At 34.5% G+C, this 13,093-nt stretch overlaps 1 protein-coding gene across 1 annotated transcript; it reads left to right on the top strand.

The window, feature by feature from the left end:
• The first annotated feature begins 11,055 nt into the window (after positions 1-11,055).
• Positions 11,056-13,093, top strand: LOC105047279 (uncharacterized). The gene is given in 2 exon segments (XM_029265190.2): positions 11,056-11,361; positions 11,364-13,093. Coding segments are annotated over 2 exon segments (1,680 nt in total). The 5' UTR covers positions 11,056-11,201; the 3' UTR covers positions 12,884-13,093.

The following is a 13,093-nucleotide window of genomic DNA, read 5'->3' as shown; positions in this document are numbered from 1 at the left end:
AAAAAAAGAAAAAAAAAAGGAGAAAAAGAAGAAAAAAATAATATAATAATAATAATATAATAATAATAATAAATAGGATTTTCTCTCCTCTCTCTTCCGTGAAGGAAAAAAAAGAGAAAGAAAGAAAAAAAAGAAAGAAAAAAATAAAATAAATTAATTTATAAATAATAAAATACAAGAAAGAGAGTTTCTCTCTCTTCCCTCTCTTTTCACCCTGAACTAGTATTTTCTCTCTCTAGAATTGGACTTTCTCTCTCTACTTTCTCTCTCTAGATTATTTCTCTCTCCTAAGATTTCTAAAATTTTGAGAAGAATGATGATGAATTTAAATGATCCTCATGATGGATTTTTGATCCGTGATCGTCGGACGGTACACCGACATCCACTTTGATCAGATCAAGTATTTTTAGATTTTATTTCTCATGATCTTATTGAATTATCCACATGATAATCTTAGCATGATTTGATCTGATCGATCGAATTTATTGAATCATATTGCCTGAAGAATCCAAGATGAGTTTTCTCTCTCTAAAAATTTTCTCTCTCTAGAATTTTCTCTCTCTAAAGTCATTTTTCTCTCTCGATCGATTTCTCTCTCTTGATCGATTTATCAATGAGAAAATTCTTTCAATAGTCCTGATCTGATTCTAATGAAGAATCCTGATCCATGATTGTCAGACAGCGTACTGGCACCCACCTTAATCAGACCATGAATCTTTAGATTTGATTATCCATGATTTCGATCTAGCCATGACTTGATTTGATCATGATTGATTTCACCAATTGAGATATTGGATCAATCGTAATGTTGGATTGTGTCACTTGATCAATTCGAATTGTACCTCATGAATTCTCTCTCCTCTGATTTTCTCTCTCCACTTGATTTTATGAAATCGATGAAGAAACCTCGATCCTATCACTTCGAATCTGATTTGATCTGATAGTCAAACTTTGGATCATTTAGGTCCTAATTAGATTTTGATTAGATAAAATTAGATGATCGGATCCAATCTAAACCGTTGAAATATGGTATTCGTATTCTTTCTAATTATTGAAATTGATTCTGTATAGGATTGTGGATGTTTGATCATGGGATATTGCGATATGATCTACGAACAAAATTTTTGGAAGAAAATTTATAGAATTATGTGGATTTATTGGAATACGTTTGAGGTAAGTAGTGTTTACTTTTATTGAATTTATCTGGTAAATTATAAATTAAATAAATTTATGCATGCTTGCGATTGTAATTATTTATTGAAATAATTATTGAAAATTATTTATGATTAAAGTTAATTATAGAAATTATTTATGATTGAAGTTATTTGTTGAATAATTAGTATGATGATGAATGATCACAAAGAATGTTATAATTGATTTGACTCGAATATCATTTAATTTTATTATTCTTGAAAATAATATATGAATTGGAAGACAATATGGAATTGACAACCTGACTGTGTTGAGGACCCCGCCAATGGGGGCATATACGTTGGCAATTGACTGTCCTGAGGATTTATGTCGCCAGTAAGACCAGCGACATGTCGCCAGATAGACCAGCGACAAAACCGCCAGCGAGACCAGCGGTTCCAAAGGACTTGGCTGCCAGATGATTCGCAGCTCACCGCAAGCAGATACGCGGTATTATGACCCTGTCACAGGGATAATGTGGTCATAGTCATGGTTGGTAAGAAGAACTTAAGAAAATTGATGAATTTAAGATAAAAAGCATAATTGAAAATTATGATGAATTGACTTTTATATATGATTGACAGTATGAATATGATTCCATGAATTTACATATTGATTTGTTATCAGTAAATTGATATGCATAATATTATTTGCCTGATTTATTCAGTTAAAGGTATACACTGCTTACTGGGCTATTTAGCTCATGATAAATTTTATGTTTTTCTTACAGATCCAGAAAATTAGCATGATGCGGGATTTCAGTTGGGAGAGCGATTAGAGATGGAGTTAGTTCATTGATTTAGGATTTTTCTCAGAATTGATTCAAGACTTTTAGTTTTATTTTTTTTTGTGCTGACTTTGTCAGACAGTTATTTTCTTTTGAACACTGAGTTTTGATTTGTTATTTGAACTAAGTTTTGATTATTAAATATTGAAAAATTTATTTAACTATTTGTGAAGATATCATGATGAGATGCCTTGCATGCTTATGGAAAAAGTATTCTATAAGTATGCGGCGGTTGCCATGACCCTCGATTCAAATCTCGGATCGGGGACGTGACAATTAAAGTGGTATCAGAGCATGAGTGGATGAATTATGAAACATAGAATCAGATATAGAATGGATGTAAGTGGATAGACACCAGGGACATTATAGTGTAGATCTTTGATGATTATAGTGGGAGAAATATTTATAAATTTTGATTAAACATTGGGATTATATATGAAAGGATCACAAGAGATTATAACATATAGAATTTGAAATATGATGGATGATCTGTAGATCATGATATGATTAGTTAGATCTTGATCGAAAGTAATCACAAAAAGATTGACATAAAGTTTTATTGTGGTTATTAATTTGATCATAGGTTATTCAAGTGAATCGTAAGTTCAAATTCGATGTGAGAATAATACTATGATATTACTTTTAGTTGAGAAGTTGACTATTATTGACAAGATAAAGATTTGATAATAAAATGTTGTTCCAGGATGGACTAAGAAAAATCTTTTATGATGCTTGATTGAAATATTTATCGAAATTGAATTTGGTATGTGGATTATATATAAAGTGGCATATTAGGATGAATGCATATTTGAGAATATTGCAAAGAAATCTATTTCTTATTGATGAAATCGATTATGAGGTTGTAGAATATTCATCGTACTGGAATCTTTAATCATCATCCTTAGATCTAAATAATTGATCTTATTATGTCTCTTGGAGACTACTTGATGTGTATGAAATTTCAATTTAAAGATTTCGTATCTAAGTTGATCAAGAGATTTTCTGATATTATTGTTGAGGTTGATATTTTTTAGATTAAGATCTGATTTATATTTATTTTAGATCAAGGGATCCATGTGAATTTATAATTTAGAAATTTTAGATTTAGAAATTGATATGGAGTTCCTTTGCTTTTGTTAACAAGGTCCCTAATTGAATCTACTATTAAATGGAGATTTGATTTTTGAAGCTTGTATGATTGTTATAAAAGGATATTTGATAGATATTGAAGATCCTGATGATAGAAATTTTAGAAAAAAATAATGATTTGAAGTTCTTATATATTAAGATTATGTCCAAATTTGGTGGAGCATCGAAGTATTTTTTTTCTTCATTAATTTGACTTATAAGGATTTTTGGTCTGAAAATTATCGAATTGAATTGATATGAGAATTGAGATTTGATTCATATTGATTATAGTAAATCTATATGATGGTTTAAATATGATATTGGACTCAAGGGTTAATCAAGATTATTGTACACCAGTAAAGGTATGAATGAGAATCGAAAGTTAATTTTTGATTTCAATTGAAATTTGAAATTTTAGGATAAAGAAATAATTTGATCAAACTTTTTTTTTGGTGAACCTAAGAAATTTTGATTGTTAGATCAGAGTGCACAGTGGAAGCATGGTAATCTGGATTACTTTGAGTAAATCAAGAATGTTGATTCTCTGAGTCAAAGAATTATAATAAATGATATAGTTTGATATAAAAAAAAAATTTATGGATATTAGAAAGAATAATATTTTAAAATTTAAATTATTTTAGATATCCTAATGTAATTTTTAAAAGTAGAGCTTCCACCTACTATGCTACAAAAATAATTAGCATCCTAATTCTAGGATGAGTGGACCTTTGATTTTTGATTTTAGATTTAGAATATTTAGAGATAAATTTTTTTTATCCTAAAAGTAAATTTTATAATTCTCTATTTATTAGAAAGAATTTGAGATTATTTATCGAATGATGATTTCGATCTTAGATTATTATACTCAAATATTTATCTCCAGGATATAATGAAATTTGAAGTTAGAACTCTTTTGATCATTTTATTTCTCAGACTGAATGAAAAAGATTGAGGTTATCTATTGATATTGACGATTGTTCTACAAAAGATAGATTGGAGTTATTCATAATTTGATAATGAATCGATTAATTAAGAGTTGTTAATGTTTAGATAAAGAAAATTGATATACTTACTTAGAATAGAGACATTGATTTTGATTATAAGAAAAATATAGTTTTGATTTAGATCAATTTTTGAGTTATTGATTTTTATTATGGAATGACTTAATGATAAAATTTGCTTCAAGAATTAGAATATTTAAGAGTTTGAGGATTTGAGTAAGAAAATTTCGATGACTAGAAAATAGTGATATTGATTCAATCAACAATGGTGATACTGATCTTTATGAAATGACTTAATGATGAAGTTGTATCGAGAATTTAAAATATCAAAAGTTCGAGAATGAGATGATAAATCTTCAACCTTTGAAAGTACAAATAAGAGAAAATATTTTTGAATTTTGATTGATTGAGATGTCATCATATGATTCATAGAAGTATGTTTTCCTATCTTATGATGGGTTGAAATTAAGAGTGGTTAATATTTTAAAATAAATAAATAAATGAATGATGATGAATGAAGTTCTTATGCAAGAATAGAGACATTGACCTTTTTCTATTCACAAGAGATAGATTTGATTTTAATTTGAGTCATGAGGTATTGAACATAATTTATTTTTACAAGAAATAAGATCATAATTTCGAAATCTTGAAATATTGAAAATCTTTGAGATGGTGATCTTGATAAATAAGAAAATGAATGGTTCCGTTTCAGATCGATATTAATGTATTAACTTTTTCCTTATGAAATGATTTAAGAATAAATTTGTATCAAGAATTAGAATTTTGAAATATTTGAGGATGAGATTCAAGTAAAGAAATACGAAGACTCAAGCGGAGAAAATTTCGAGGACGAAATTTCTTTTAGAGGGAAAGAATGTGATGGCCCAACCCATGTAAGAATCCAAACGAACAAAAAAAAAAAAAAGAAAAACAGGGGAGAAGACTCCCAAAGGGAGTCTTCTTCCTCCTCTCGCCGGCTCCCAATCGGAGTCGGAGACGAGTTCCCTCCGGCTCTATTTAAGGAGGAGAACCCTCCTCTCTCCTCTCATCGAGAAATCCCGGGGCAAAACGGCGGCAATCGTCGGAAATTCCTCATAGAGACCCGTCACTGTGCCGTCCAATTTTTCGCCGGAAAAGCTTCGCCGGCGACGGAGGTAAGCCTCCTCCTCTTCCTCTCTTCTCCCCCTTCCTTCCCGTACCGATGTGCACGCTCGCCGGCGACCGGAGTCGCCGGATTTTGTTGCGGAAGAATCTTCCTTTTTATCGTTTTTCTATCGCCGGTGGTCACTGTCGACTACCGGTTTGGCCGCTCCTTGCCGCCGGAACGCTCCTCTCCTGCCGATGGTCGTCCCACGCCGGCTGCGCTGCCGGCCGGCCACCCAACGAGGGGACCTCACGGTCCCCTGTTTCAGCCCAAAACAAGTCCACGGGAGAAGAAGAAAAGAAGAAGAAGAAGAAGAAGGAAAAGAAAAAAGAAAAAGAAAAGAAGAAGGAAAAGAAAAGAAAAAGAAAAGAAAAAGAAGGAAAAGAAAAAGAAAAAGAAAAGAAAAAAAGAAAAAAAAAGGAAAAAAGAAAAAAAGAAAAAAAATAATATAATAATAATAATATAATAATAATAATAAATAGGATTTTCTCTCCTCTCTCTTCCGTGAAGGAAAAAAAAAGAGAAAGAAAGAAAAAAAAGAAAGAAAAAAATAAAATAAATTAATTTATAAATAATAAAATATAAGAAAGAGAGTTTCTCTCTCTTCCCTCTCTTTTCAGCCTGAACTAGTATTTTCTCTCTCTAGAATTAGACTTTCTCTCTCTACTTTCTCTCTCTAAAATCCTCTCTCTAGATTATTTCTCTCTTCTAAGATTTTTAAAATTTTGAGAAGAATGATGATGAATTTAAATGATCATCGTGATGAATTTTTGATCCGTGATCGTCGGACGGTACACCGACATCCACTTTGATCAGATCAAGTATTTTTAGATTTTATTTCTCATGATCTTATTGAATTATCCACATGATAATCTTAGCATGATTTGATCTGATCGATCGAATTTGTTGAATCATATTGCCTGAAGAATCCAAGATGAGTTTTCTCTCTCTAAAAATTTTCTCTCTGTAGAATTTTTTCTCTCTAAAGTCATTTTTCTCTCTCGATCGATTTCTTTCTCTTGATCGATTTATCAATGAGAAAATTCTTTCAATAGTCCTGATCTGATTCTAATGAAGAATCCTGATCCATAATTGTCAGACAGCGTACTGGCACCCACCTTAATCAGACCATGAATCTTTAGATTTGATTATCTATGATTTCGATCTAGCCATGACTTGATTTGATCATGATTGATTTCACCAATTGAGATATTGGATCAATCGTAATGTTGGATTGTGTCACTTGATCAATTCGAATTGTACCTCATGAATTCTCTCTCCTCTGATTTTCTCTCTCCACTTGATTTTATGAAATCGATGAAGAAACCTCGATCCTATCACTTCGAATCTGATTTGATCTGATAGTCAAACTTTGGATCATTTAGGTCCTAATTAGATTTTGATTAGATAAAATTAGATGATCGGACCCAATCTAAACCGTTGAAATATGGTATTCGTATTCTTTCTAATTATTGAAATTGATTCTGTATAGGATTGTGGATGTTTGATCATGGGATATTGCGATATGATCTACGAACAGAATTTTTGGAAGAAAATTTATAGAATTATGTGGATTTATTGGAATACGTTTGAGGTAAGTAGTGTTTACTTTTACTGAATTTATCTGATAAATTATGAATTAAATAAATTTATGCATGCTTGCAATTGTAATTATTTATTGAAATAATTGTTGAAAATTGTTTATGATTAAAGTTAATTGTAGAAATTATTTATGATTGAAGTTATTTGTTAAATAATTAGTATGATGATGAATGATCACAAAGAATGTTATAATTGATTTGACTCGAATATCATTTAATTTTATTATTCTTGAAAATAATATATGAATTGGAAGACAATATGAAATTGATAACCTGACTGTGTTGAGGACCCCGCCAATGGGGGCATATACGTTGGCAATTGACTGTCCTGAGGATTTATGTCGCCAGTAAGACCAGCGACATGTCGCCAGATAGACCAGCGACAAAACCGCCAGCAAGACCAGCGGTTCCAAAGGACTTGGCTGCCAGATGATTCGCAGCTCACCGCAAGCAGATACGCGGTATTATGACCCTGCCACAGGGATAATGTGGTCATAGTCATAGTTGGTAAGAAGAACTTAAGAAAATTGATGAATTTAAGATAAAAAGCATAATTGAAAATTATGATGAATTGACTTTTATATATGATTGACAGTATGAATATGATTCCATGAATTTACATATTGATTTGTTATCAGTAAATTGATATGCATAGTATTATTTGCCTGATTTATTCAGTTAAAGGTATACACTGCTTACTGGGCTATTTAGCTCATGATAAGTTTTATGTTTTTCTTACAGATCCAGAAAATTAGCATGATGCGGGATTTCGATTGGGAGAGCGATTAGAGATGGAGTTAGTTCATTGATTTAGGATTTTTCTCAGAATTGATTCAAGACTTTTAGTTTTATTTTTTTTTGTGCTGACTTTGTCAGACAGTTATTTTCTTTTGAACACTGAGTTTTGATTTGTTATTTGAACTAAGTTTTGATTATTAAATATTGAAAAATTTATTTAACTATTTGTGAAGATATCATGATGAGATGCCTTGCATGCTTATGGAAAAAGTATTCTATAAGTATGCGGCGGTTGCCATAACCCTCGATTCAAATTTCGGGTCGGGGGCGTGACACTACCTATGTCTCTTCAAGCACATAGTTCATCAAGATCCACATCTTCATTTTTTATTTTTATTTATTTATTTATTTATTTATTTTATTTTTTATGAAAAGGATGCATACATCTTAACTCTTTGCATAGAAGTACTTGCGTGGAAGAAATGGGACCACGGCAATGGGGAATGTCAAGTTTCCTGAGTCTTGTGGCTGCCTTATAAGCATATTTTTGACATCAAGGGAGGTCAGGGTTGTCCGAAATAGCCCCTCTAGCATGTAGACTGCCTAGGGAAAGCCGTGTTGACAATTACATGCACATTGGATAAAATTTTAGAGGTTTTCTCTTCAAACTAAAGAGGATAGAGGAAAAAACATCCCTTCAATAAGAAGGTGACACAGCCACAGAGAGACACAGAGAAAGAGAGAGAGGGGGGGAGAGAGAGAGAGAGAGAGAGAGAGAGCTGTGTTCTGTTTTCGTGGCCAATCTAAGGAATGATACTTCTCTAAGGATGAGCGATTTGACGGATGATAGGTGGTCCAGCCATCCACTTGCATTGATTTGGACTCTGGTAGCGGCGTTGCATTTCCTTGTATTGGGGTGATAAATTTTTGTAGTGTTGTAGGCGAGACCAAGTTACGGATAGCGACGCAAATGCTTGAGGGAGGGACCAGGTCGGGGTTACCCGACTCGCTGGAACTTTATATGGGCCTGGGCGTAGCCCCCGCCCAACCTCAGCCTCTGTTTCCAACCAGAGTCAACCTGGCCTCACCCAAGCTTCTTTTGTATTTTGATCTATGGATAATTGTACTATTTTGCCTGATTTAATCAAATTAGGACATGGGTTTGGGATGGGTGATTTCGAAATATATCCCCAGGCCAATTAAAATATCGGTATAATTCGTTAGTTTGTAATCTTCATTCAATCACAATTCAAATTCCAAAGTTTATACTATAGGCAATCCTAGTAAATTGGTAATTAATCAATAGCTTTAATCTAATCATGATTAAAATTTACAATGCCATAGAATGTATGTCTTATCATGTACAATTGATTATCCATATATACTATATATCTACTTTATTATTTATGTAATATAATATATATCATGGATACTATTCGGCCAGGCCAATATTAGGAGAGGTTAGGACCGATCTAGCCTTAGCCCAAAATAGCTTTACAATCCATAATATTGACTAGGCCTGACCCATTGGGCCCAACTCGCTACTTCCAGCAGCTTTACCAACTGAACGATGCATAATGAGAAATACTTTGTGCACCATAGGTGGTATAGAAAATCCGACGTGGAGTGTACTATCTTGTCCGATTGATCTACATAGTCACTGCTTTTCAATATGCATTTAATACTTGCAGATCAATTTTTTCATTTAAAAATTTTGTATGATAAAGATATCTCTGTTTTTTGAAAAAAATTATGACATCTTGTGGTATATTATGGCTCAGGATATCATAATATGGAAGGGATATTTTTGTCCAACTATTTTTCAATACGTATTTAATGCTTACGGTTTCATTTAAAAATTTTGAATGATGAAAATATCTCTGCTTTTTAGAAAAAAAATTATGATATTATGTGCATATTATGATATCTTGTAGATAAAAATTATGATTTTCTAAATGCATGATATTATAATTTTATCAAAGAACAGAGATAGTTTCGTTATTTAAAATTTTTAAATGAAAAAATCGATCAGCAGGTATTAAATGCGTGTTGGAAAGTGATGACTATGTGGATCAATCAGATAAGACGATACGCTTTATGTCAGATTTTCTATACTGCCTGTAGTGTACAAAAAATTTATCATGTATAATTATCTAACAAACCATTGAAGGTCCAGTAGCATCTTATTATTTCTACGTGATAGCCAATAATCGGATGGAAGCACGATGCACAAATAAGATGAGCCTGAACTAATTCAAACACCAACTTCTTAGGCATATGAAATAGTGGGCGGTATAATTTTCAATTGGACCAAATTCACGGCTAAATTGGTGGAGCGAGGCAACACATGGTGAATCATGTATATTGCATTAATTTCCAATTTGTTCTTTTTTGTGTTCGCTGCTCTATGGTTGGACTAATCTACCAATTGAGCGATGGACCTGATCCAAACAATAATCACTACCGTGCAGGGACCGGTTGCCAACGTAGCCAGAGCTTTTTGTGCGATATATTCCCGTTTTCGGGAATTCTACTTCTCTAGAGTACAAGCTCTAGAACATTCTTACAAGTTTAGTATATGGCAAAGAAAAAACTCTAGTATATAGCAAATTTTAACGGGCAGGCGGACTCGATTGTTCATAGTTTTATTTAAGATTAATATTAAACAAATCTAATTAGTTAATACTTTTATTTATAGTTAATCATCCCGATGTATGGGATAGAGGTCGACAGTGTATCGTCGAATTGGCATATAATCCCGATAAAATTATATATAATTTTATAATAGATAATTAAGTTATATTATTTATTTTGTTATTTTTACAAATAATATTTTATTATATATAATATATTATTATTTTAAAAAAATAATTTGATTGGAAAAGATAGCTATATGATTACGTATAATCTTGTAATTATGTAAATTTACAACAAGATAATTTTAAGATTAAAATATTTTTATTAAAATAAATTAAAATAAATTATGAATAGCTTCGATTGATGAAATAAAAAAAAATATAATAAATGATATCATAGAAAATGATTGATCCAAAATTAAATTATTCGTCTAAAAAATAAATAATAATCAACAAATAAAAATAGAGATATTTTAAATAAATTAATTTATATTTTATATAATTTAAATTATATATAAATATTATAATATAATTTTTTTTATAATTTTATAATAATATTATTATATAAATTAAGTATTATAATATAAAATTTTTTATATTTTTATTAGATAATCATATTTTCTCTGTAAGCAGGTTACCATACTAATATGACGGATTACCGTCTGGTTCCTCTCTTTCGAGTTGTAGCCCAACACCAATTTCGGGACAGCCAAGTTCATACCCGCCCACAAAACAGGAGGCGACCACCGAGCCTGGGGCCCGGGAGTCAACGATAAGACGCGAAGTCGGGAGTTATCAGAAGCACTTTTCTTTTCCCCCGTACCATTCCCAAGGAGAGGCAATTCAAAATGCGACGACGGAGCGGGCTTCTACCTCCTCTCCACCCACCAGAAAAAACCCTCCGCTCCGCCCACATCACCCTTCCGTAGAAACCCCTTCATCTCCCATCCTCTGAAGGAATACAACCCTAATTTCATGGCCTCCTCTTCCGCTCCTTTCATTCAAATCCTCGATTCCCCAGCAGAAACCTTCGCCAAGCGCAAGAAAGATCCCGCCTCCGTGCAAGAAAAGCTCGCCCTCCTCGCCCAAAACCTCCGTCCCGTCCCCTTCTCCCCCTCCAAACCCCTCGCCGCTCTCTCCCCCACGAGCCCCTCCTCCGCGCCCTCGGCCTCTGGGACTTCGCCCGCCTCCCCCTCGACCGCGCCATCCGCTCCGACCTCCTCTCCCTCCTCATCGCCCACTACGACCCCCTCACCCACCGCAGCCTCGTCCGTAACTCCCGCGTCGCGCTCGGCCGCGCCGCCTTTGCCCGTGCCCTCGCCCTCCCCGTAGAGAAAGAAAAAGGGGCCAATGCCGATCGCTTCTTGGGCAAGGCGGCCGTCGCGACCGTCATGGATTTCATGATGAATTGGATGGTCTTTCTCGATGATGCTTGCGTTCTCCCACCGGAGGTTGTCGCGGCGACTCGGCTGGTGATGGAGGGGCGGCCGCAGAAGGTGGACTGGGCTGGGTTGGTGTGGGCCATGGCGGAGAGGGAGATATTGGATGCCCCGACGGCCGGGTGGTGCTACTATGCCTCGCACCTGCAGTGTTTGATGAAGCGCCAGCGGCCACAGCTGTTCGAAGAAGACGGCGAGCCAGAGATGGACATGGAGTTGGAGCCATCAATTAACGTCGATCTGGTTGAGGATGAAGATGGTGCTGGCAATGGCGGACCAGAGTTGGGTCTGGAGAATTGTGGTCTCAGGTCGAGTTTGAGGCTCTGCAGGGATGTGGACGCTGGGAATGGTGTCAAAGAAGAGCCTTTGGATTTGGAAATGAAGGATGTGGGTGTGGAGTGCGAGAATTTGAGCAAAGGAGGAGAATTTTTAGCTATGAGGACTGCTCATGTACATAAGAAAGTGATGTTGGACAATGGACCAAGTGGGGTTTTCTTGTTGGGGAATAGCTGTATGAGGGGGGATGGTGAGGCTAATTATGATGATGATGTCAGTGATGATGATGCTCGTGTGTTTGATTGTATCAATTGGCAGAAAAGGATGTGGAGTAATAGGTCCTGTGAACACACACAAACAGCCATTGATGCTTACATGGAAGAAGCGCAGAACTGCATGGTTAAGGCTAAGACGATGTATTTAAAGAAGAAGCAGGAATGCATGAAGGCCCAATTGGAGCTGCAGCACCTGCATCAGATGCTGCAGCAAAAGGACCGGATCATCTGGTCATTGGAGAAGAAGCGAGAAGAGGAGATGAAGAAGAGGAAGCTGGAGGCTTGCCAGTTTGACTATGAGCTCAGGGTAATTGGGCATTTAGTTCATGATTATAACAAGGCTTTGAAGGACACACGCAGTGCATTTGCTGAGTACAGAAAACGGTTTCCAGAGGGTGACAAGCCTCTTTACGAGGATGCTTGTGGAACTGGTGGTGCTGTTGTTAGTGCTAGGGAGCTGGAAGTGCAGAGTATGAAGAAAGAGGTGGAAACGCACCATGTGGCTGCAAAGATGATCAATGATTTTCAAAAAGACTGGTTTGCGAAGCTTGGTAGATATGCTAAGTGGGCTACCAACTTGGCCACAAGGTTGGTAAAACTTAATGGAGAAACTAAGATTCTTCGGGAAATGTTTGCAACCCAGGATCCAGAAATTATGATTCAGTAAGTCTTTAAGATGCTTGCAAAATGTGACTGGTACGTAGGATCCTTGTTTTCTTTATCATGATAAGTAGATGGAGATTTAAGCGATGTTGCAACAATTTTCATATTGAGAAGAATATTTTAATGCTGTATATGAAAAATGTTTTATGGTTTGGACCTCAGCTGATGTATAAATTTGCTGTAGATAGTTATAACAAGATTGTTGTTTATGAAT

Source organism: Elaeis guineensis, chromosome 6 (genome assembly GCF_000442705.2).
Source record: "Elaeis guineensis isolate ETL-2024a chromosome 6, EG11, whole genome shotgun sequence".
Taxonomy (NCBI): Eukaryota; Viridiplantae; Streptophyta; class Magnoliopsida; order Arecales; family Arecaceae; genus Elaeis; species Elaeis guineensis.
This window is presented reverse-complemented; position numbering and strand designations above follow the sequence as displayed.